A 26,625-nucleotide genomic window follows, 5' to 3' on the forward strand; every position below is an offset into this window, starting at 1 on the left:
GGCTGTGCGGCACTTTGGGAGGTGGCCAAGGGAAGAAGAGGGGTAGGGCACTGCCCGCTGCACACTGCCCCCATGACCTCTGAGAGTTCAGAGTGACTCTCCTGCAGCACACACCTTGCAGGGCACCTCCCATTTCCCCGCCTCCTCACTGTCAGGTTCAAATTTTCCCTGGGCAGAATGCTGCTCTGCATTTTCAGGTGAAGCCCAGAGAATACAGAAGCAGCCCTGGGAGCCGACCATGTGCCTGCATCGACTTCCTGCCTGGCTCATCCTCGTGGCCTATGGGCTCCTGATGCTCCTCATCCAGGGCCAGGGTGAGGCTGCCATGGGGAGGGTGGTAGAGACCAGGTTGGATCTGCCAAAGTGCACAGAGACAGAGCCTGAGCCTAGGGGGAAGGCACCAGGGCGGGGGAATTGGTAGAGGAGCCAGATGAAGGGGATGAGGGGCAGGAGGGTGAGCCAGAGAGGGTCAGAGCTGCCTGGGGACACCCCCATGGAGGAGTGAGCTAGTGTGAGGGGATTCTGATGGGTTTGTGACCATTTAGGTGAGAGACAAAGATGAGTAGTGTGTAAGGCCTGGACCCGAATTAAGACCTAGATGGGCCTGTGGAGGAGCCAGGACTGGGTGGACAGAGACTGTGGGAATGGAATCCAGTGAATGGGCAAGTCAGAAGCCTCCTGGCAAAGGAACAGGGACAGGGACCTTCCCCTCCTGTGTGTGGCTGTGGCTGTAGCTACTACTCCCCCTTGGATAATAACAACAGCAATAAGAAGAGCTTGCTGGTTACATTTGGCTCTGAGTGTTTTGACCCCTTGGACAGAGAAGTGCTGGCATCTTCCGTAGGGGCCTCAGGCAAGATTAGTGGCCCTGGGGGTTACAGAAGCCCGGGGAACCACTTCTCAAAGCTGATCTGAATGACTGGTGAATTCTCTTCACTGGTAAACCTGAACTGGCATGGCTTGGATTGTTCTAGGACAAAAGCGATGTGCTCTGTACCTGCTAGAAGTCTCTAGGCCCTTATCAGAAGGTGTTGACAGGAGAGTACCATGCCCATGGAATGTCAGCAGCCCTGGATCCCTCCCACCCCAATGGCTCCTAGTGTTGGTGTTGGACATAGCCCAAACTTTCCCAATCTAATCTGCACAGAGGAATCCATGCTCACCTGTCACCCTTGGATAACCGTTGACAGGCTTCCTTCCTTACGTGGCGTCTTAGAGAAATACAACTTTCTCAAGAGGAAGATTTTTTCTAGCTCCACTGAAAGATTCTATTTTCAACAGTCTTTTTTCTTTAACTCACATCCAAAAATTAAAAAAAAAACAAAAAACTGAGTCATGAGAGGGTATAGAATTGAGTCCCACAGTCTTCTGCCCACCAAGTCCTGGCTCCTCCACAGGCCCATCTAGGTCTTAAGTAGGGTCCAGGTCTTACACACTACTCATCTTTGTCTCTCACCTAAATGGTCACAAACCCATCTTTTCTGATGTGAGCTTTTCCACATCTGGACAAACGAGGAAACTTCACACCACTACATACATGTATACATGGGTGAGATTCCTCCTGCTGTTTCATACAGGGCTTGCCCTTAAGGAAGCAGCTACATAATTTCATCAGACTCCAAGCAGGAATATTTTGCAGGCTTTGTCCTTTGTAGTAACTAATATCAGGCATTAGTGGCAGTGGTCACAAGAGTTACATGGACCAAGATCCCATATGGAAGGCATTGTGTGGAGACAGCATGTTTGTAGGGACAGCAGTGTGTCTTTGGACTTGGAGGGATGCTGGCCAATTTCCTTCTCTGGTCCTGTGAGTGGATGCTGCCCTGGCCTGACCTGTACCAGGGAGCATCAAACATCAGATCCTAGTGCATCTCGTGGGAGAGAGGAGGAGGTTTGAAGTTCTTAACGTTTTCTTATGGAAACCAGCTCAGATCTGCCAAACTCTAGAGTGAGAACTGGAGCCCGGGGGAGGGAAGGCCCCAGTGATGTGGGAGCTGTGGAGATGACAACAATAGCAGCAGAACTGTGGGCCTGACTGCCAACTCTCTGCACCCTCAAGCATAGAGAGAGGACTGGGCATCCTGAGGGCTGCACAGCACCCAAGAGTGGGCCCATTCTGGGGTAGAGAGAAGAGTTAAACCCAACATGCCCCAAGTCAACTTTTAACAAATATCATGACTTGGAGAAGCCAGGTATATCTAGCTTGACTTTCCATTGCCTCCTTACCCTGATCCCCAACCCCAGGAGGGACAAGAGGTTTATGGCCTGAACTCATAGCTCCCCTCTCACCGTTCGTATATCCTTACATGAATGATGCTTCTTTATGTCATTTCTTGTCCCATCAAGTATGAGTTCCTTAAGGATAGAAATCTTTAGTTCCATTCCCACAGTCCTCCTAGTGCGTGACATGACCTGGCACAGTGAGTGCAATGGACACTCTTGACCCATCAGCCCCAAAGACATTCTGCTGGAAGTTGCTAGGGCTAAAGGATGGTGGCAAGTCACAGGGGCCTGGTGAGCCTGGAGGGATAGGCTGAAACCCGGTCGAGTGATAGTGGTGGTGGGGATAGGCACAGGATTGGCAGAAAAATTCAGAAGTGAATGTTGACAGATCAGGTTCCCTCCATAAGGCGGAGCTGAGGAGGGCCAACCAGGCCCAGTGCTCAGGTCAGCAGCTGAGTGGGCAGACCTGAGCCTGAAGTGCATCTCTCTGCCCACAGGCCAGGACTCAGTCAGCCCTATTCGAACCACACACACCGGACAGGTGCGGGGCAGCCTCGTCCATGTGAAGGAAACCGATGTGGGGGTCCACACCTTCCTGGGAATTCCCTTTGCCAAGCCACCTGTAGGACCACTGCGCTTTGCAGCCCCTGAGCCCCCTGAACCTTGGAGTGGTGTGAGGGATGGGACCTCCCACCCGGCCATGTAAGTTCTCCTAGGGTCTGGGGAACCTCAGGACTGGGGTGAGGGTGGGTACTCCGAGTCCTGGGCCAGGCTACTGTGGCTTCTTTATCTACACTGTACTGCAAGGCCTGGGGCTGTAGATCAGTGCTAATGTGTTTTTAGCAACCTAATGCACTGGCTTTGAAATCCAGGCCCTAAATATACAAATATATAAAAATATATCTCTCTGCATTGAGGCAATTCCCACACTCATTCTTCCAATGCAGCACTAACTTTGCCAGGCCCCTGCCTCAGGGCATGGAACCCAACAGGCATTAGCTCCAGGTGCTGAACACAGAGCAGAAACACATGTCCCTGGATTTGGCTTATTTCAGGTGTTCTCTCCCACCAGGGGAGACGAGTCTGGGAGAGGGTCGGCGTGGCTCTCTGAACCTATAAAAGACCTTGACTCCAGGAGTCGATGCTGCAGATCCCAGAGGAGGGCAACAGTGGTGGATCCTTGGGGACCCCACCCACAGGGCCAAGGGAAAGGGCCATGTGCTTACAGCTGGAGACTCAGTGGAGGGGTGAGGTTTTCTGAGAGTCTCAAGTTGGGCTGTGGGATGCCCCATTACCCTTCTGTGAGAAGTAACCTCCATCCACTCAGGCACCACCTGTGTGGGGACACCCATGCTGTTTCAGGCCTGAATGGGGACAGGGTTAAGAAGTGAATGTCAATACATGCAGCCTGTGTTTCCCTGGAGGTCTGGGAAAATCCCTGCTTCCCTGAGCCTGTGGCATGGAATTCAATGGGGAATGACTTGAAAGAAGGATCATGTGAGGTAATCCATCAGTTAAAACAGGGAGTGAGGGATCTAGTTAGGACCTGAGGTCTGAACTGACCACTGCTCAGCCCCTGGAGTAACTGTATTCCATTGTCACCAGGTGTCTGCAAAATGCAGATGCAATGAATATAGAGGTTCTGAACCTAGGGAGGAAAAACTTGTCTCCCATCCCCATGTCAGAGGACTGCCTGTACCTCAGCATCTACGCGCCTGCACATGCCCATGAGGGCTCTAACCTGCCTGTGAGTGTTAAGTCATGGTCAGTGGAAGGGTGGGAGAACATTTCTTTTAGAAGATATTTAGAAACAGGCTTGGGACATGGTTCAAGGTAGAGAGCTAGCACAATGCTGTGAAGGCTTGGGATTGACCCCAAGTACTACATAACAATACCAATGACACTGGAAGACACAGGTTCAGCTGGCCACCACTGTGGAGTGAACTACCATGAAAAGTTCCTCACTATCAGCTCCAAGAAGGCCTCTTATGCAGGCAGGAATCTGACCTAGGCATGGAGTCAAAGAGCCTGGATGCTCTCAGAGGCCAAATGTTCTGACCCACTGATCAACTCACCATCTTGTACCCAGGAGATTCATTCAGGTGCCCAAATCTGCAATTTTGCAATCACTACATTCCATGACCATTAATTTTTTGGGGGCCAGAGATTAGATGACACTTTAAATTAATGTTCAAGTGGGGTAATCACAGAAACATCACTCTTCTTTTCCTTTCAGAGTAGTTCTGAGAGAAATAGATCCAGGTTATAATTCGTGATTAGACCCCAAAGTATGGGAGGCCTGATCTTCCAAATTGAAGTTATTCTTTCACCAGTGCCCTAGGTCATGAAGTCCTTTTTTTTTTTGGTGGTACTGGGGATTGAACCCAGGGCCTTGTGCATGTGAGGCAAGCACTCTACCAACTGAGCTATATCCCCAGCCCGAGGTCATGAAGTCCTACTAGAGTTCTGTGTGGGTAGCTACACAAGCCAAGGTACTTTTCAGACAAGAGATTCAGCCAGGACAGGATTGAGCATGGTTGCTACCACACGGTATATCTCCTGATTTCCCAGGTGATGGTCTGGATCCATGGTGGTGCCTTGGTGGTGGGCTCAGCTTCCATGTGTGATGGTTCTATTCTGGCAGCCATTGAAAATGTACTGGTGGTCGCTATCCAGTACCGCCTGGGAGTTCTGGGCTTCTTCAGGTGAGCCTGGGACAGGGATGGTCAATGAGGGCTGAGTAGACAGAGGACCATCCAGTGACCATCATCCTTGCATTTCTCAGCACTGGAGACCAGCATGCCACTGGCAACTGGGGCTACCTGGACCAAGTGGCCGCCCTACGCTGGGTCCAGCAGAATATCGCCCACTTTGGAGGCAACCCTGATCGGGTCACCCTTATTGGCGGGTCTGCAGGTGGCACTAGTGTGTCCTCACATTTGGTCTCTCCAATGTCCCAAGGACTCTTCCATGTTGCCATCATGGAAAACGGTGTGGCCCTGCTGCCTGGCCTTATCACCAGCTCATCTAAAGATGTCTCCACAGTGAGTATCCTTTACTACCCAAGGCCAAATCTGTAGCCTCATCATTCAACTTCAGAGCCTCTGCCACTCTGTCTGCTCCATGGGAACAAAGACCATGCAGGTGTCTTCGGGACTGGTCACCACCCCAGGGTTCCTGAGGAACTCAAAGGTCAAAATCCACACACCTCTGCCTCAAGTGGTTGATTTTGCTCTAGTGTCTGCAAAGGTACACTTTGGGGGCCTCATCCTCAGAAGACTCATGTAAAGCAGGTGTGATGGCTCCTCTGGCTGACACCTGAGCTTCAGGAAAGGTGGAAGGATTTCATACTTGCTGAAATACACAGATGACTCCCTTTGAGAATTATGGGTAACCTGCACACAGCTGAGACCTTAGGCAGCAACCCCCTCCCTGTCTGGAGGGATGATTCAGCCTCTTTTTGGTGCCTTTACAGATGGTGGCCAACCTGTCTGCCTGTGGGCAAGTAGAGTCAGAGGCCCTGGTGAGCTGCCTGCGGGGCAAGAGTGAACAGGAAATGCTGGCTATTACCAAGGTAGGATGAATGGACGTTAGTGAGGATACAGAGATCATGGTATAAAGAAAATACAGTGCTTTATACTGTAGAACTATGATCTCATTTCCAGGGCTTGGTCTTCTTGTATCCTCATAGTTCTGGATGGGAATTGAGATAAAAATATGCTAAACCAGGTGTAGAATCTCTGAATGTTGGTCTGAGAATCATGGGATGAGTAGGATGCGTTGGAGGTAACTCAGGTGTCATTAGAAAAGAGACTTTGCTTCTCATAATCATGGACTTTGAATGCCCCCTTAGGCCTTCAAGATGATTCCTGCTGTGGTGGATGGGGCCTTCCTACCCAGGCACCCCCAGGAGCTTCTGGTCTCTGCTGATTTCCAACCTGTTCCGAGCATCATTGGTGTCACCAATGATGAGTATGGCTGGCTCCTTCCCATGGTGAGTCCCCTCTTCAAACCCCCATGATAGTGTCAGGTGGGAGTGGTTTGGACTTCGTACCTCCTGGTCATCTCACCCCCAACTCTAGACTATCTTTTCACCACACAGATCTTGGGTCCCCCTGAAATCCAGAAAGACATAGACAGAGAGACCGTGCAAGCTGTTCTACAGAGAATATCAACACAGAGGGTGAGACTCCTGGGGTCCTGATCCAGGCAAGAGTGCAGCCAGACACTCTTTCTTTTCAGGAATCCACAGGAACAAAAATTGATCTACGTAAATTTGTGAGTGGGGCCACCACCAGCTTGACATCATTGCCCTATTTCCTGACACATCCCAAACACCAATCCCTGCCCTCAAGCCTCTGCCTCCCTGCCCCAGAGATTGCCTAACCTGACTCTCCCTGATCCCCTGGACTAGATGAAGTTGCCTGCCGAATGTGCTGACCTATTGATGGAGGAGTACATGGGAGACAACGAGGACCCCCACACCCTCCGACTCCAGTTCCAGGAGATGATGGCGGACTCCATGTTTGTGATGCCTGCACTCCAAGTAGCACATTATCAGAGTGAGTGTATCTGAACCTGAATCCTGGCTTCCTAGGAGAGAGCTCAGAGCTGTGGGTCCCAGGTGAGGTCTGGTGTCAGGTCCTGACACATGTCTTTATCCAGACCCTGGTCCCAAGCACTGAAGGCCCTCATCTCAGTAAATCCTTATGGCTAGAGTAAGACATAGACATCACACATATTTTACAGAGGAGGGAACTAAGGTAGTGTCACTGAAGGACTTGCCTGTCACCGCATAGCCAGGAAGTCCAAGACATGACTTAACAAAGAGCCTTGCAACTGCCTCTAATCCATTCTGGGCTTCCAAGCCACTGTGAAGATTCAAGCCAGCTTTGGACCTAGCAATCTTGTCACCAAGAGTGACACATCCTGTCCACCCTCCAGGTTCCCATGCTCCTGTCTACTTCTATGAGTTCCAGCATCCACCCAGCTTCATTAAGGACCTGAGGCCTCCACACGTGAAGGCTGACCATGGTGATGATGAGTTCGTCTTTGTCTTTGGATCCTACATCAATGGCATCAGAGGTGAGTTCTCCTTGTTCCACAGGAGCATTCTCATGACTACAGGGTGACAATTGCTCTCATTGTACAACGAGAAACTGAGGTAAGAGAGAACATGGGATCCAGTGTCTACCATCTTACAACTCAACAGGTCATTCCAGGGTTAGACCTTTCCCAGTCCAATCTAAGCTTGTTTCTACCTGTTCCCACACCAACCATGGTGTCTATCAAAGGAGGGGGTTGGGTAAAAGCCAAATCATTTCTTAAATGACTTTTTACAGTGTCCAAATGAAGAAAATTTCTACGCCAAGGAGGATCCCAGTGTTGATTCAGTTAAAGGCTGGGAGGAGTAAAGGCAGGTTGGGCAAGCAGAGGGCCTGGCCCTGGGACTGTTGTGATAGGGAAGGGACACAGCCTGGGGCTGGGGTGGTGAGTGTGGCACAGGAGTTGACAGCTGGATGAGGTTGGCCAGGACCTAGACCCTTGCCTTCCTCCTCCCACAGTTGAGCTCACTGAGGAGGAGGAGCTGCTGAAAAAGAGGATGATGAAGTACTGGGCCAACTTTGCTCGAAATGGGTGAGAAAACCTGCCAGGGGGCATGGGTTCTCCTCTGCTCCCCTGGTCTGAGGTGACCCCATTAGCTATGGTGTGTTTTCCTCCATCACATCATAGCCCCCTACCCAATGGGAAGACCCAAAAGAGGGTGCTATTTGGTTACAGGTCACTGGTCTCTTCTCACAGTGGTCCAGAGGGTGAGCCATAATGTTGGACTACCATGGGAGCCAGCCTCTCACAGAAAGGGCAATACAGGCCAGGCTGCTGTGCCCTGTGTGAAATGACACTAGTGAGAGGTCATTACTTTCCTACATCAGGACACCTCCCCCCATTCTCAACACCACTCTCTGCCTGGCTGGCTACCCTGTCCATAATTGGGATTGAAGGTCAGGTCTGAGTTCAACAGAGCTCAGACTGACCCTCGCCCTGCCCTGCTGGGAGGGCATGTGCACAGGAACCCCAACGGAGAGGGCCTACCCCACTGGCCACTGTTCGACCAGGACCAGCAGTACCTGCAGCTGAACATCCAGCCTGCTGTGGGCCAGGCCCTGAAGGCACACAGGCTGCAGTTCTGGACCAAGACCCTGCCTCAGAAGATCCAGGAGCTAAAGGAGGCTGAGGACAAGCACACAGAACTCTAGCTTCCTTGTCAGGAAGAGAGGGGTGTGCTAGGTGTGATGGGGTCTTCCTGTGGTGCCCACACATGCCCACCCATTAAACAGGGTTGACCCACTTATTCACATAGCTATTCGTCCTTACACTCCACCATGGGTCTTCTCTTGTTAGACACACTCAGTAATTCCCAAGGAGGCTGTGGATGGGTAAACTAGTTCATGCCCACCTTCCTCCTCACCCCACTGTGCCTGAGTCACTTCCATCCCTCTCCTTCCCTACAACCCCATCTATCCCTTCCTCCCAGTAGCCACACCCTCCCATGCTGACAGAGAAGTTTTAGAAAGTGGTGCTGGTACTTTTCTGAACCTCTTGCCCATCTCTCAGCACTTACCCTATGTTCTCATACCAGTGGGACCTCTGTAGAAACCTGGACACCACAAGCCACAGTGTTTTACTCCATCAGGCTCCTATAACAACAACAGCAACAGCAACAACAACAACAACTCCAATAATAACCTAGCTCGGCATGGTGGCACATGCCCATAACCCAAGCCACTCAGGAGGCTGAGGGAAAAGAATTACATATGCAGCCCAGGCTGGCCACTTGGGGAGAGCTGAGCGGAAAATAAAGTAACAAGTCCTGGGAGAGTAGCTCAGTGGTAAAGTACTTGTCAAGCATGCACAAGGTCCTGGGTTTGACCACAGTGCTAACAACAAAATATCAACAAATAAACACATAAACTGGGTAGCTCATAAACAATGCAAATGTGTTGTCTTCTGTGTTGGACGTGACAAGTCCAGAATCAAGGTGTTAGCCGATTTGTTGTGTGGGGAGGTCTTGCTTTGGTTTCTAGATGGCACCTTCCCATTATGTCCTCACTTGGCAGAAGGGGTGAACAAGTTCTCTTGGGACTATTTGACAGTTCCTAAACCCTGTCCCCTCCCAATGATTCATCATTGCAGACTGGCTTTTTTTTTCTTTCTTTTTCAATCAAAGCCCAAGAAGTAGACTGATTTTATTAGTTATGCATTGTGTGTGTGTTGTTGGGGATTTAGCCTAGTGCATTAGAACTTAATGCACTAGAGCTTAGTGTGAGCTAGGCAAGCACTCTACTACCTGAGCTCTATCCCCAGTCCATGGAGACTGGCTTTAAATGTATAATCTGCCGCACAAAAACTTTCAGGCCAAACACTTAGAGTTCCCACATCTAACACACCCAGGATACAAACAAAACCAAAGTTCCATATCCCTGAGTCCACCTGGAGATTAAATGTCATTCATCATTAACATTTCAATCTACACACATACTCATCTATTTATGTCCCAAGGAGGTGACTGGCCCCATCCTTATGAGAAGCAGGACTGGGCTTTTCCATTGGCTTTTGGAGCCTGGGCCAGCCGGGTGCATCCTGGAGAGCCAGGTGGGGTCCTCTGGGTCCTGTCTCCTGAAGTTGCCTCTTATTCTCTGTGGATTTTCAGACACTGTGAGCCCCACACTGACACAATCACAACACAGCTGTGAAGGTGTTTCTGTGTGGGGTGTGTCCAGGAAGAGGCCTTGACATGCCAGGAGGTCCAGACACATAGCAGAAGAGATTCTTGTCCCTGGGTCCCTGAGGATCTCTCCATATACAATCTTTCAGAATTCCCTCTGCAGCCTCCTGCTCACTATGATATGCACATGATTGACTTTCCCTTTCACCTCATTGATGTCCCTAAACTTTTCTGGACCCTCCAATAGAAACCCTCTCATCTTTTATCTCAGTAATCAAAAGTGCCAAATGAAGCTCAACATGCCCTTTTGTTCCTCCAAAGCATTTTCTCTCTGTCATGGAAAGGCTGTGACCCTTACTCTAGGGACCCTGGGACTCCCCCTATACCCTCCCTCTCACCAACTTGCCTCCATGGGGCACCAGTTTTCCCAACAGAGAAACTCTCCTCTTTCATCCAGTTCTTTTAAGCCCTACCACAGGGCACCAAGGCCTTTAGGGCTGAAGATGAAGATTGCCGTGTTTCCCATCCTGGACACCAGGGGGCAGACGAGGATAGCGTTAAACCTGGGCTGACTGGATCTCTGCAGAGGTTAAAAGATCTTTTAGTTCCTTTTAGTGTACAGGGACTGGTGCATAATCCTTCATCTCTGTGCTGAAAACTTTCATTGTGCTCCTGCTGCAAACATGTCCCTGTATGGTTTTCAGTTCTGAGCATGCACAGGATGCTTCCCAGAGTGGGTCCTCAGAGTGTTTTTCAGAGTTTCAGTAGTTTCTGTAGCTGTTTCTTTTCTTTTTTAAATATCTTTTAGTTGTAGATGGACACAATACCTTTATTTATTTATCTTTCTGTGGTGCTGAGGATTGAACCCAGTGCTTCCCCTGTGCTAGGTGAGTGCTCTATCACTGAGCCACAACCCCAGCCCATTCAGTAGCTGTTTTTAAGAGGTTTTTTGGGGGTGGCGGGAGGTACTAGGGATTGCACTCAGGGGTACTTGACCACTGACCTACACACCTAGCCCTCTTTTCTATTTTACTAGAGACAGATCTCACTGAGTTGCTTAATGCCTCATCAAAATGCTGAGGCTGGCTTTGAACTTGCAATTTCTTCTCTTTTTCAGGAGTGGCCTTGCATGTACACATCTGCCACACTTTAAGCCATTCCCAGTTGATGCACACCTGAGTGACTTCTATTTGTCCTCATCCCTCTTATTCTTTTTTTCCTTATTAGTGGAGACTTAACCCATGGGCATTCTAAACTGATCTACATATCCATCCCTGTTTATTTTAGTTGAGTTGGGTCTCACTAACTTGCTCAGGCTGGCCTCCAACTCCTCCTTTGACCACCTGAGAACCTGAATTGCAATAAGGGTACCATCATGCCTGGCTCAGGCTATTTTACATAAAACTTGAGGTGTATATTTTCAGAAATCACTTTGTAGACATGTGCTTTTTTTTTTTTTTTTTTTTTTTTTTTCCCGGTAAAGCCCTGTAATAAGAACCCTCTGTGTCAAATCACTGAGATTGAGTGAAACTTGTTTCTCCTTTTGAGTTTTTTTTTTTTTTTTTTTTGGTGGAGAGGGTACTGGGAATTTAAACCAGGGGTGCTTCACTACTGACAACAGCTCCAATCCATTTTGTATTTATTTTTTAATTTGAGACTGGATGTCCCTAAAATACTGGGGGACTTGCTAAGTTTCTAAAGCTTACCTTTAACTAAGAATCTTCCTGTGTTTGCCCACCAAGTTGCTGAGATTATAGGCATGTGCCACTGCTCCCAGCACTGGGCTGAACTTTTAAGGACAATGCCTAGGTATCTCCCAAAATGACTATATTATTTTTTATCCCATTAAACAATATGAGGGTGACAGATGCTCCATATTCTCACCAAAACTTGCTTTTAGGGGGTCTTAAACCTGATGAGATGGAAAGGGCGGTAGCATTGATTTGTCATTGCAGATATTTTCCTGGATTTTTAGCTTCTACTTCAATTTTCTTCTCTGTGTTTCTCTCTCTCTCTCTCTCTCTCTCTCTCTCTCTCTCTCTCCCTCCCTCCCTCCCTCCCTCCCTCTCTCTCTTTCGCTCTCTCGCTCTCTCTCTCCTCTTCTATTCTCTCAGACTTTCTCTAGATCATTACATATATGTAAGTTTTACACCCCACCCCATCCCCACATGCCCTAATGCTCTGAAGACTCTTCTTCATTCCACAGTTTTACTGATAGTTTGGGGACCTTCACCAAGAGGTAGACAGTAACTTCCAGGTTAGGAAGGAGCACTGTTTTTCAGTTGACATAAAGGAGCTTATAACGTGGCTATGACCTGGGAGGAGCTGGGAATATGTCAGACTTCACAACCCCAGCTATGAACTAGGTCAGGGGAATACAGAGAGAGCATCTGCCTGGACAGGAGCTGGGACAGTGGCTTGGACCACAGTGCATTGGACGGAAAACTTTGGATCAACAACAGACCTTGCTCTTTAGGTAGAAGTCACAGACACAGCCACCTGGGAATACTGTCACTCCTAGAAAGACACCAGTAAAGGACACTTGCTATCCTGGTGTGTAGGAATGAACCCAGGCTAGAATGAAGAAGCCAAGGCCTGTTAGGAGAAGGTACTGAAGGTCATCTGAGGTGGAGCCCACACCCCTTCCTCCAGGAAGTCAGGCAGAGCAGGCACTCCTGTCTCCTGCTGTATTCCCTGTGTCCTTGCAGGATTCTAGAAGATTTGACATCTCCTGGTTATGGGCCTGTCTCCCCAGCGGCCCCAGATGCCCAAGAGAGCCCTTCTGGGTCCACAGTGCTAGAACCAGAAAGTCCTCAGAGAATTTATCAGGTGCATAAATAACAGTAAACTCAACTCAGAGGGAGCTGTCCTCAGGGGAAGCCACAGGGTGGGGACAGAGCAAGTAGAGGGGGGTGGGTTCTTTCTCTCTTTCTCTCTTTCTCTCTTTCTTTCTTTCTTCTTTTGGTGGTGCTGAGGATTGAACCCAGGGTCAAGGGGGTGGGTTCTTAAGAAGTGTCACAGTTGCAGTCACCAGTGTATTTCAACAGAGCAGCCAGGACAAATAGGGACAGACTTACACAGACCCTAAGACCAGGATTACAAGGACCTTGGAGGGAACTCAGGAAACTATGAATGCTGAGAGGAAGAAGGACTTCCCAGTACCACGGGCACAGTCACACTGCCCAGTTTGCTCAGGCAGTCCCCTTCATCCCCCAAGGTCATCATTTCTCACCTGTGGGGATCTTCATTTTGCGTCCCCTCAGAGAAGCCCTCCTGGCTCCTCCAATTACAGCCCACTGCTCCCTCCTCTCCACCCCAACACCCTCATGTGCCGCAGTCTCTGGCTGGGCACAAGATCACGAGCCACTCAAACAGGAACAAACTTTATTTGAAAGAACCGCCAATAACACGTCCGCCCGGGAAGCTTCCCGATCCACCCACGCGGTGTTCTGCCGGTCCCTTCCCGGCATTCCAGCGCAAGCGCCTCCCCGGAATTCCCTCCTACTGCACTTTCCCAACCAATGGGAACTCTCCAGGAGTCCCGCAGCAGGAGTCCGGTATCCATATGAATGTAATTTTTAACATAATCATATCATCTCAATGGCTAACTGGCATCACCTTTCAATCAAAAATGCCATGCATCATAGCATCATATTAATTGGCTGTGGCTCCCAGCACTCATGGGCCAGTGTGTGAGAAAATACCAGAAAGTTTAATGGTGACATGATTGGGTTATGAAAGCCTTAACCCAATCATTGATTAATCCCCTGATGAGGGTTCACTGGATGGTAACTGTAGCCATGGAGGGTGGAGCTGGAGGAGGTGCGTCACTGGGGCGGGCCTGAGGATATGTATTTTGTCTTTGTTGAAAGTAGCTCTCTCTCTCTCTCTGCTTCCTGGTATGATGTCTTGAGCAGCTCTCCTCCACTACACCCTTCCACCATGATATTCAGCCTCTCCTTGAGACCTAAGGAATGGACCCGCTGTCTTTGGACTGAGCCCTCTGAAACCATGAGCCCCAAATGAACTTTTCCATTTCTATGTTTTTCTTGTCAGGTCTTTTGGTCACAGCAGCAAAAAAAGTAGAATAAAAGAGCCAGTGGCTGCTGGGACAGTAAACTAGTGACTCCAGGGGTGACGAGTGGGTTCCTGGGATCTCAGAGCAGCTAAGAGGCGGGGAGTCCTGTCCTGCTCAGTACCCACTGGCTCTGTATCCTCTGAGGGTTCAGAGTGGCTCTCCCACAGTGCCCAGCTTGCAGGACACCACTCTTTGCCTCCTCCCTGCAAAATCCACCTGGGCCCAGGTCCTTCTCTGTGCTGACCTCTGAAGCACAGCAACCCTAAGAGCACAGAAACATCCCTGGGAAGTGACCATGTGATTGCACAGACTTTATGGATAGCTGGGCATCATGACCTGTGGGGTCCTGCTGCTCCTCCTCCAAGGCCAGGGTGAGACTCCAGTTTGTGTTTGGGGGGGCAGAGTCTGGAGTCCCATCAGTCAAAGGATACAGAGGAAAAGACGGAGGCTGCAGGAAAATAGGTGATAGGGAGGGGGAGGATGGTGGAAATGATAGTGGACAGAGGGGAATGTGCAGCCACACAGGGGTCCACCTAATGCCCAGGGTGACTCCCCTGAAGTGCAGACAGGGTCAGTCAGCCTGATGTCACTAACATCAAGGAGAAGGCAGGGTATGAGGGGAGACTGAGGAACCCAAAGAGCAGGGCCACCTTCCCTGTCTCTGGACGGGGCATTCAGGACACTGAGTGCTGCTGTGCTGGAGCTCCAGCTGCCAATGGGGAAAACAGCCACTTAGGAACACCTCCTGCTGCCATTTGGCTCTAGGTCATGCCTTTGGCCAGAGGGGTGACCTGACCCTCTCAAAGGGGTTCCGTGCAAGGTTACCTGTCTTTGGGGGAAATACAGAAGGCCCCAGGCACTGTGTCCTAAAGGGGATGTGGGATGTCACTGGGCTCCTGTCACTTTATGCACCTGAACCTAAAAAGGATATGGCTTGGCCATTAGGGCAAAGGTGACGGGGTTCTGAGTCTACAGGCAGCATCCAGGGCCTCATCAGAAGTTAGGCAAGGTTGGCAGGATGCCTGGGCTGTCCTTGGCCCTTGATCCTCTCCCTTATAGGCTTCTACTGTGGGCCCCCTTATCTCCTGCTACTCCTCCCCACTCTGCCCATGAGGAGTCCACACTCACCTCTCCCCCATGGCACACCCACAGAGGGTCTTTCCCACTTCCCTGCTGTTGACCAGGCTCCTCTCAAAAGACACTAGGACTTTCTAAACAAGGAAAGCTGCCCAACATCACTATTGGCTTCCATTATAAATATAGTCTTGGCTTCACCCATCATAAGTAATCATTAACAAGTCACAAGCACAGATTTGGGTTCCACCCTCTTCTGTCCCCACCAGTCCTGGCTCCTTCACAGGAACCATCAAGGACTCAGGGTCTTACACACAATGCCCAGGACTTTACTTTATGTGTGTGTGTGTGTGTGTGTGTGTGTGTGTATGTGTGTGTTTGAGAGAGAGAGAGAGAGAGAGAGAGAGAGAGAGAGAGAGAGAGATTTTTTTTCTCATGCCTGGTTTCCATCTCCATGACCACAGCTCACCCTCTGGGGCACCATGCTTTCCCCTTCCTAACACAGGAGTCACCTCACACTCTTACATGGTGCAGCTTCCTCCACCATCGAGTGGAAAGGATGATGTGCTGCTGACTTAACAAGTCTCTGATCAGGGACATTTTAGCCGACTTTGTCCATTGCTGTCACAACATACACCTGAGGCATCTGGGATGCTGTCTGTGTACATTACATGTAAAGAAATTTCACCCAGTAAGGAATTCTGTGTAGGCAGCTTGTTTACTGAGATGTGGAGCATACTGTATCGTCCCGCACCTTATTGGTACTGAGTGAAACCCCAGGTTGCTTTACCATTGAGCCATGCCCCCCAGCCCTTTTCATTGTATTTTGATACAGCATCTCACTAAGTTGCTTAGGACTTTGCTAATTTGCTGAGGCTGACCTCAGCCTCCTGAGTCACTGGGATTACAGACATGCGTGTGCCTTTTGACTTGGAACATATCTTATATCAATTTGGGGTGCTAAAACAATAAAACTGACCTGACACTGGGTGATGTATAAAGAAAATAGATTTATTTACCTCTGCCCAGGTGATCATCTCTGGTTTGATCTTGGTTAACGTCATTCAGCTATGTCATAATATGATCACATGGCGAAAGAGGAAGCAACAGAGAAGAGGCAGAGTTGCTTTTGTAACAATGTTTGTATTGAATATTGATGGATCTTTATTTATTTGTTTGTTCATATGTGGTGCTGAGAATTGAACCCAGTGTCTCACACATGCTGGACAAACACTCTACTACTGAGCCACAACTCCAGCCCCAGACTTGGTCTTTTAGAAAAACTCACACTCACCTCAAAGGAATTAACCCACTCCTGTGAGAGCTAATCTACTCTGAAAGACTAGCATTAATCCCTTCACAGGGCAGTCCTGAGCCCATCACTAGGTCCTCCTTCTGAAAAGTAAAACCAAACTGGGGACCAGTCATCCATGATAGGGATCTTTGAGGGGCAAACCACATCCAAACATACTATTCTGCCCCCGCCCCTCAAGGTTCACGTCCTTCTTTCAGTGCACAATGCAGTCATTCCATGTCTATAGTCCTCAAAGGCTGAAACCTTGCAAACATGACTCCAAAGTGTAAAGTCCCAAGTCCCATCTGAAACTCAAGGCAAATGACTTCCAACAAGCTACATGGTTTCAGGATACAGCCTTGAAACAGGCACAGGGCAGACAGTTCTGTGGCAAAAAGGAGGAATAGCAAGTAGAAAGGGCTCCCAGACCCCCAGCAAGTCTGAAAAAAACGAAATAAGACACTAGATCCCCAAACTCCAAGTCCAGCCTCCTAGACACAGGGCAGGGTACTGGTCCCCAGGGCCTTGGGCATCCCCACCCCTGGGGTGATGCTGCTTTCAGCCCACATGGCTGCTCTCTTGGGCCTCTTGCCATGGCCTGTGGCTTTCCTAGGCTGGCATTGCACACTGCCAGTGGCTCGACATTTCTGGGGTATCAAGAGCAGTGGTCCCCCTCTCATGGCCTCACTAGTCATTCTTGTGAAGAATCTTTCCCGTGGCTGCACACCACAGCTTGGCCTCCAGAACTTTCCTTTGAAACCCCAGTGGAGGCTGTTGTGACAGCAGAGCCCTTGGATTCTCTGTACCTGCAAAATAGCACCAATTGGGCATCACCAAGGTCTGTTGCTTGCTCCCTTTGGAGCAGCATCAGGAGTCATGCCTGGGCTTTCGTGAACCATGCCTGGACAGACCCAGAGCATTTTGCTAGAACACAAGGAGCAGAATCCTGAGACAATGCTGGGACCCCTTCCATGGTCTTCTGGGCTATTAATGGAAGGGCACCTGGAAGATTATGTGTAGGCCTCAGGCCTTCTCTCCCATGGTTTTGAAGCTGAGAGCCTGGCTCCTTCCCACCCATAGTTATCTCTTTCCCATCCTCTATACTCTCACCCAATCTTCCATTTTGCTCTTTAGGTGGGCAGACTGTGATATTCCCAGTGTTTTAGGGTATGCTTTCCTTTGTCAAGTATCATTGTAAATCTCAATGAAAATGACCAAAAATAGCCACACAACTCCTATATTTTTCTTAGAAATGTTGTTCTCTGAATCCTCTAGGTCATCAATCTTATATTTGACCTTCCATGATGTCTTTAGGCATGAATACAGTGTAGCCAAGTGTTTGCAGTGATCAAAGGGAGCCTTTGTTCTGATTTCCACAGATGGCTCCCACTTCCTTCTGAAGCCTCCTTAGGATGGCCTTTACTAAGCACATGGCAATGAGCATTCTGAATATAACCACTTAACCAATCTCTATGATGTTCTAGCTCCTTCCTTTTCTCTTTGTCGTTCGAACTCTCACCAGGATTACTGACAATTCTCCATTTACAATAGTACAACACTTTCCTTTCTTTTTCATTCTTCAACTTCTTTTGTAGTTGTTGTACAGGGGATTTAAACCAAGGGCACTGAACCACTGAGCCATATCCCCAATCCTTTTTATTTTTTTTTTATTTTAAAAATTTATTTATTTATTTATGTATTTTCCTAATTTGTTACATATGGCAGCAGAATGCATTACAATTCATATGACCCACATAGAGCACAGTCTTTCATATCTCTGGTTCTACACAAAGTAGAGTCACACATTGCTTTCCTATATCAGGAAATTTTACCATTCTCAAAGCCCCTGCCCACCTGGCCACCAGGCCTGCCAAAATGGGGTAGGTAAAGTTAAGGATAAGGGTAAGTCTGAGCTTAACAGGATTCAGAGTGACCCTCACCCCACACTGCTGGAAGGGCATGTGTACAGGAATCCCAAAGGTGAGGGACTGCCCCACTGGCCACTGACCAGTTGTATCTGCAGCTGGACATCCAGCCTGCTGTGGGCCAGGCCCTGAAGGCCTACAGATTACAGTTCTGGACCAAGACCCTTACTCAGAAGATCCAAGAGCTAAAGGGGGTTGAGGACAAGCACACAGAGCTCTAGCTCCCTGTTTAGGGAGGAAGGGAAGGGCTACGTGCAGGTGGGGTCTGTCTGTGTTGTCCTCTCTTGCCCACCCTGGAGCCAGGGTTGGCCCTCTCATTCATATAGCTCTTCGTCCACTCTTCATTTGTCCATTCAGTCAACACTAATGAAGAACTCACCTCATCATGGTCATTGCCCAGGATGCCATGGATTCTTTCTCATTAGACACACTCAGTAAATCCCCCCAGAAAGCTGTGGATGGGTAAGCCCAGTGGATGCCCTCTGTCCTCCATTGGGACTGAATATACTCCCACCTGGGCCTGAGTATATTCCTCCCTTTCTCACCTCACCTCCCAGTACTTTCTGTCTTCTCTCCTCCAACCACCTAGCCACTCTTCAAAAGAGGGCTATGCTTTGAGAATGTTGCCCACACCTGAGTGTCAAAATCCCACATCTACTTCTCAGCAAGTCCAATGTATTCTCATCTTTGACATTGATCACTAGACAGACTAGACTAGAAATCTGTTTACTAAAGCCCTAGTGTCTTGGTACATTCAAACATCATCACACTGTGGGTAGCTTATAAACCACAGAAAATTATTCAGAGTTTGCAAGGTTATTTTCAAGTCAAGATGCCCAGCCTGGCATGGTGACGCACACCTGTAATCCCAGCAACTCAGGAGACTGAGGAAGGAGGATCACAAGTACAAAGCAAGAAACCTCTCTGAAAGCACACTTGTGAAGTCCAAGTACCACATTCTCTTGTGGAATCCCACACGAGAGATTTATTGTCAGTAGCATGGAGCAAACTGACAAGGCTGTCCTTCCCGGGACAGCAGCAACAAGCATGGTTATGGGTTGCATCATGGGCTGGGGTGGGGTGAACCTTTGAGCAGGCACATTCAGAATCGCATCCTGGGAGTCCCTAGATAAAATGGCTCCTAAATCGAAACCTGGGAGGCCCTGAGTAAAATGGCTCCTAAATCAAAACCTAAGAGTCCCTAAATAAAAATGGTCCTCAACCTAAAATGACAGATCTGATGCCAATATTGATCTCATGCCAATAATCTTCCCTTTTTGTTTTTATAGATACAGGATTGCAGAGGGTGTTGGTCTTTCTTCTGTAGCTTCTATCTGCTGGTTAGGGACAAAGAATCTCATTCCTATGAAGGGAGTCAGGGAGGGTTTTAGGTGGGGCAGAGTCTCTGGAGTTGGAACAATTGACTAGGAGTCATAGGTCTCTGTCTTGGGAGTCAGGGGCTGGTATTCTTGAAGGAGAAGTAGTTGATTGACCAACTAGTTGATGAATTTGTGTATCTGATCCAGCAGGAACTTCTGTAAGCAATTTAACAGGCATGGTCCTAGTAGGAGAAACAGAAAGAAGACTAATAGGAGTCCTGTGAGGGGGAGAAGACAAGGCCACACTTGACTTCACATTCCCCAAGGCCACTGTTGGCCTACTTGCTGTTTCCTCGTTTCTAGCTGCTCTTGTAGTTGTTTTTCTCTTGTTCTTCCTACCCCTGACTGGTGGACATAAAACAACATTCCTCCTGTAGGTACAGGCAGCGGCCTCCTTTCTCTGTTGTTAATAGGTCCCAGTCCACAGCGGTTTTGTAGGACCACAGAGGCTAAGGAGTCCAGTTGATTTTGGAAAGTTACTATAGACTAGGCTACCTGTTGGATATCCCCTATCAGCTGATTGGAGAGCTGATAAAAGTGGGAAATGGATGTGGTTATTCCTGCCCTTCCTGTGGCTAGGCCTGCCATAACCCTAGATTGGCTTGTAGAGAAACAAATTGAATAGCCCGTTTGTCCAAGGCCTCATATGAGCACAGACTTACCAAGGAGCTGTTTAGGCATAGAGGACCTGCTATTAAATGAGAGAAGCCAATAATCTCTTCCCAGGAGGTCTGAGAGCTGAGAACCTCTCTTTATAACAGCGGTGGAGAGGACAAGGACTTTATTCGAGAATATAAATCTTTAACAGAGCCAGAATTATCAGGAATATAAACACAACATTTAACTATTAATGTCACAGATGTCCATCCTCTCAAGATATAGTTAAGCTATTTAATGTCATCTGATTTTGTAAAATATCTATATTTGTTACTTAGGGCCAGATAATCATACTAGCAAACATCAAGCCCACATGTGTAGGTTAGGAATATCTGTAGGTTTTTAAACTAACTAAAAACTTCTGGCTTTGGCAGTTTCTCTTGATCCTTATCAGGCATTCTTGCCTAAGAATCTCTCTTTTGTAGCCTCCAGTCTTACATATTCTTGGGGGCTAACACAAGTGTATATCTTAACTTACATTTAACTATTACTTCCTTTTTTTTTTAATGCCCAGGAATGGCTCTATTTGTGTTCAACTGTTTTTGCTAGGTGTTTAAGGTCAAGCTGGTCAAAACGGACTTTGTTTCTATCTATTGTAAAGAGTCAGCTGAGTTCCCACAGGGGTGACTCGTAGGGGCACTTGAGAGCAGGTCTCAGCTCTGCTAGTGCTCTTTGCACCAGGATGGGTCCAGGTGTTGCTGACATGTGGCTTTCCTTGGAAACCTCAGGGACATTCTCCCTTCTCCAATGACCCTCCTCTTCACAGAGAGTGCACTGATTGGCTTTTCATTCTCCAGTGGTCTCATTAATCTCCCTGATCACGAGGTTGTGTGGCCCAGAGTGGCAAAGCTCTTTGGAGAAGTTCCCTGATCCTGAATTCAGACTGACTCAGAGGGCAAGAGCCAAGTATTGATTTCCTTGGCCCTGTTAATTTAACATTAATTTTTAAGTTTTGATCTTAATCATCCAGCAAGTCAGTCTCACCAGTCTTAAATTAAGACTACTGGTTTTTAACTTTAATGTCTATAACCTTACAATCACTTACCCATTTTATTAAACCAGGGTTAGTATTATCCTATCTGTCCTATAGGTGATGACTTATTATCTTAAATTAACCCAGGTTGTGTGTTCTTGAAGTAACACCTCTGCAAAACATTAACAGACAACATTTATACAGTTTATAAGGAAAATACAAACTAAAGTTAACAAGTAAAAACATAATTAGTTTGTGTAATAACTATCTTGAATTTTGGCTGAGCAATATATCTATATATCTATATATATCTATATATCTATATATATACCCTATTTGAGATCCTAGTAATCTTAACAACAAAAATCCACCTTTTGAACATAACTTTCAATGAGCTGAAATTTGGCCTACTTTGGAGTTATTCTGATACACTGTAAGGCAGGAGGCAGAGCCTTATCTCAGGTAAGGCAGGGCTCCTCATAAAACTTGGGTGAAGTGTTCTAGCTCTGAAGCTGATTTTTGCCTCTTTCTTAAATACCGTTTGACAAAGCTTACATATATTGTCTTTTTTAAAAGTTCATATGAATGTTAGTTAACACAATATGATATTACATTTAAAACACAAATTAAAGAAAGGCTGAGAGTTTTTAACATTTTGGGGGAAATGTAGCAAAATGCTTTTGAGTTTTACAATATTAACCTTTAAATAGATTAGGCTCTCATTAACTCAAAAATACATTTAAATTGTATCCCAGTGTAAAAAGTAACATAAAGCTTTATATATCTTATTGATAACAGGTCCAGTTGTAGAACATTAAGTGATATAAATAAATCCCCAATAAAATTTGTTATTCTTATGAATCTAAAATTACCATAAAATTTTAGTTTGGAGAATACCAGCTTGACATAATGTTCTTTTAAACCTTCTACCTTAAAGACTTGTTTACCTGGAAGATAAAAACATATTTAATATACAAAGAAGAGGAATATCACCATAATTATATTGATGTTTTTATATTAACCAAATTTAGGTTTTAAAGAAAACTTAGACTTTGTAACAGTTGTTGTTTATCAGTTGTATTTACCTAAATTCTTTCAAGTTATTTATTCTAAAAAGTAAAATTTATAAACACAATGTTATGTGTAAATTAATGTTTTAAAAAATCCTTGTCATTTTAACATGTTGATTAAACTTTGGTTTATATCAGTGCATTAATATTTGACCTTAGGAAAAAACCTTCAGTAGCTTTGACTGATTCATATATATATATATATCCAACTTATATATATATATCCAACTTATATATATATGTATATATCCAACTTATACAGATCTCTTTATAACTTAGTTAAACCCTCTTATTTATTTCATCACATAAAGACTTTCTTATCCAGAAACATTTTCTTTTCCTTCTATTAAATATGGTTCCATACCTAAAACCTTCTAATTTCTCTTTCCCATCTTTAAACAAACTCTTTTATATTCACTTTTTAAAATAATCCTTGTAAATTTCTGAATTTAGACAAATTATTCCATTTTAATGAAAATAAATACTTTATGCTATTTAAAGTACTCTAATTGAAACACAGTTAAAACTTTCAGACCTATTTGAATAGAGAATCTCATTTGTTTACCATTTCATGAAAATACAATATTCAAGTATATAGAATTATACCTGTTGGGATAATTTAAATTTTCAGTAACCTTGTTCTCAGTGGTAGGAGACAGTTGGATAGGATCATGGAAAGTTAGATCCTCTGATTGGGTTAGGTACTGGAATTCTTTACTGTACCCTGTGGGACTAGAGGTGAAAGACCCTAGCCTCCTTTCCATTTGGGAGAGGTCACTAAGGGAGAAAGGGACATGTACCTGGACAACTCCCTCTGACCTGCTACTTCACAAAAGGAAGCAAAGGTGAGGCTGGGTAGAGGGCGCTGAGCAAGAAGGAGTAGCAAGTGGACTGAAAGTAGGTGAGGGAGGTCCCAGAGGGGTCAGAGCAGAATGGTAGGGAGGGGGTTCCTCAGCAGTTCAAAGTCTGGGGTTAAGGAGGGTCCTGAGGTCGAGAAGAGAGAGTTTAAGAGCCAGCAGAACCTGGGCTAGAGAACAGGAAGAGCAGAGGGACAGTTTGGAAAGAAGGAAAGATAGGCCTGAGCATAGGGGATATCTTTGCATTTCCTAGAGAGCTCCCAAAATTTAAAAAGTTTCATCAAAAATGCTCTAGAGTGCCGTTAAGTGGCCATTTGGAATCATTGTCTAAGGTATAGAGGGGCCAAATTTAGTTCCAGAGACAAATTAATTTCTGTTCCTTTAAGTCAGGGGTAAGGTGGAGGGAGTCTGAATTTGCTAAAAGGCAACCCAAGGGTGTCCAGGGGATGACAGAGGTGGCCTCATGCACGGCAAGAGGGAGAGAGAGAGTTCCTAGGGAGGAGCAGAGGCATCCCTCTGTGTCTTCCCATATTGAGTAAGGAACAGCTGACCTCAGGATGGCAGCTGGGGCTAACGCCCATAGGGGTTCTCAGTGCCTGGCACCAGGGCTTTGAGCCCAAAGAGTAACCAAGACCCAGAGAGAGATCTTTTGCTAGGGGTGAGAACTTCTGAGCCTATGGACCCAGTTGATGGTAGGGACCAACCACAGCTCTGGAAGCCATAGTTGGGGGTGTCCCAGACCAAAGGGAAGCCTAGGAGCACCAGATGTTCCATGGTCACTTCTCTGGACCCGCAGTTCCTTTGAATTGACTAAAGGCAGGGGAACTTACCTGAATCAGCTGGCGGTGGATGAGAAATCGAGCGCTCAGTGAAACGGAATGTGTGTGGTGAGGGTGTCCTAGGACCCAGGATAGGATCCCAAAGCAGCTCAGGTCCCCAAAGGGAGAGGAAGATCAATAGGAGAGCCAATCCAAGTCATGGCACCACTGAAAGGACACTCATGAGGTTCACGCAAAGTCCAAGGACCACACCACACACCAGAATCCTACACAAGAGATTTATTGTCAGTAGCATGGAGCAAACTGACAAGGCTGTCCTTCCTGGGACAGCAGCAACAAGCATGCTTAGGGGTTGCATCATGGGCTGGGGTGGGGTGAACCTTTTAACAGGCACATTCAAATCAAAGCCTGGGAGTCCCTGAATAAAATGGTTCCCAACCTAAAATGGCACATATGATGCCAATATTGATCTCATGCCAATACTGGCTCAAAATTAAGAATGAATAGAACTAGAGATGTAATTCAGTAGTAAAGTTCTCCTGGGTTCAAACCTCAGTCCTGAAAAAAGAAATAAAAAGAAAGAAAGTAAGATGCTACCAGATTGGGAGTCTGTGGAGAGCTTGCTTTTGGCTTTTTCACTCATGGACGGCACCTTCTCACTGAGTCATTACATGGTATAAGGGACAAACAATGCCTCCCATGACCTCGTTGAAGCCAGAATTAAGGACAGGCAGTCAATGTAGATAGGTAACAGGGTCGATGGAGAAAATGGAGGCCAGTTGGAGACCACCCCTGGGAGACTGGAATGGTAATGCCTCCTGAGCACTTTGTCTACCAGGATTCCTGCCTATACTGCCCCCCTAGAAGGGGGTTCATGAAGCACCCCCTGAACAGACAGGGGGCTGCTAATTAAGGTCCCGTGGCTGCAGCTTCCTTCCTGCCCCATCACTCCACCTTGGCCCTTCCAGCCCACCTGCTTCTCACCTTTTGGCCATTCCACCAGCATCTCCTGGGCCCAGTCAGGAAGGAAGAGATAAGGGGGAAGAGAGCAGGAAAACAAAGAAAGTCTAAAATGTCTAAAAGGTGCAGGATGCTCTCACTTCTTGGGATACCAGGATACCACCAGCTATGGCCCCCTTCTTTCCTCCAGGAGAAGTCTTTATTACTACTTTTTGAATAAAACTTCCTTTATATGCTTGCCTTGGCACTTCTCTAGTGTTCAGACTTAAACATTAGAGTAAGAAGAACTCATCACAATAACCAGTGGTTTCCTATTCATCCTAACTCTTTTTCTTTTGGTACCTGGGATTGAACTCAGGGGCACCCAACCACTGAGCCACATCCCCAATCCTATTTTGTATTTTATTTATTTATTTTTATTTCGAGACAGAGTCTCACTGAGTTTCTTAGCACCTCAACATTGCTGTCTTTGTATTCCCCATCCTCCTGTCTGAGCCTCCAGAGCCACTGGGATTTCAAGTCATGGCCCACCACGCCCAGCTATGAACCTAACTTCTAAAACCATCGTATTGGAGATTAGGTTTCAATGTGTGAATTGGGTGGACACAAGTTTTGAGACCCTAGCACAAGGGTCCTACAACCCAAGATTCAGAAACCAAATTTGCAAACTACTGGAAAATGTCTGCCTATTTAAAACAACCACTTTCCCATATATTTCCATTCCCACCCTTGTGGGAAGCAGGACTGGGTTTTTTTCCATTGATTCTAAAGCCTGGGCCAGCTGAGTATGTCCAGGAGAGCCAAGGGGCATTCTCAGGGTCCTGTTTCCTGAAGTTGGCTCTTATTCCCTGTAAATCTGCAGACACTATGAGCCCCACACTGACGTGACTATAACACTGAGTCATATAGAAGAAGATGCTTCTCTGTGTGGTGTGTCCTGGAAGAGGCCTTGGAGGCTCAGGAGGTCCAGAGAAGAGATTCTTGTCCCTGGTTCCCTGAGAACCTCTCCCTCCAGTAAGGTGTCCTTCTGCCTTGCAGAATTCCCCCTGCAGCCTCCTGACCATCCCCCACCCACTATGGCATCCACATCTTTGATTTTCCTTCTCCCCTCATTGCTCTCCCTAAACTTCTCTGGCCCCTCCTATAAAAACCCCCTCATCTTTTCTCACTGTACAAAGGTAGCAAATGATGCTCAATGTGCCTCTGGGTTCCCTCAAATCTTTTTCTCTCAGACATTCAGAAGCTGGATTTCTCATCCCAAAGAACTTGGGAGTCCTCCACTCTCCAACCTCTGACTGACATGCCCTCCTGGGCCACCAATTTTCACAAAGGAGATGGCCCCCCTTGTTTCCATTCACTACATTGAAGCCCAAACCAAGACCTTCCTGAATTTCATGCAAAAGATGAAAATTCCGTTTTGTCATCTGGGCCGCCAGGGCACAGACAAGGTTAACATTAAGCCTGGAGGGATCCAGCACAGGAAAGACTTTCCTTTTGGTGAAGACTGATGGGTGCACCCTTATAGCATTTACTGAGTTCCTGTGAACATGCCTCTATGTTTTAGTTCTGCAAAAGCACACTTTATTATACAAAGCGGTTTCCATGATATTTTGTAGATTTTTAATAGCTT

General features: G+C 47.1%; 1 protein-coding gene and 1 non-coding gene across 5 annotated transcripts; one reads left to right on the plus strand and one right to left on the minus strand.

The window, feature by feature from the left end:
* The first annotated feature begins 238 nt into the window (after window positions 1–238).
* LOC143384451 (cocaine esterase-like) lies at window positions 239–8,480 on the plus strand. Of its 4 annotated transcripts, none has more exons than XM_076839522.2 (12): window positions 239–314; window positions 2,721–2,925; window positions 3,829–3,970; window positions 4,795–4,928; window positions 5,009–5,267; window positions 5,699–5,797; window positions 6,077–6,217; window positions 6,326–6,406; window positions 6,638–6,785; window positions 7,168–7,308; window positions 7,788–7,860; window positions 8,294–8,480. In XM_076839522.2, exons 1-12 carry the CDS (start codon window positions 239–241, stop codon window positions 8,478–8,480), a joined length of 1,686 nt encoding a protein of 561 aa, XP_076695637.2. The 4 variants fall into 4 exon arrangements, with proteins under 4 accessions (XP_076695637.2, XP_076695639.2, XP_076695638.2 ...); XM_076839524.2 differs by having other exon boundaries at window positions 7,168–7,257; XM_076839523.2 differs by having other exon boundaries at window positions 6,644–6,785.
* Window positions 4,587–4,659, minus strand: Trnav-cac (transfer RNA valine (anticodon CAC)). The gene has a single exon. It is a non-coding gene; the product is annotated as a tRNA-Val (tRNA).
* Window positions 8,481–26,625: the final 18,145 nt, after the last annotated feature.

The sequence above is a fragment of the Callospermophilus lateralis genome, chromosome 18 (assembly GCF_048772815.1).
Source record: "Callospermophilus lateralis isolate mCalLat2 chromosome 18, mCalLat2.hap1, whole genome shotgun sequence".
Taxonomy (NCBI): Eukaryota; Metazoa; Chordata; class Mammalia; order Rodentia; family Sciuridae; genus Callospermophilus; species Callospermophilus lateralis.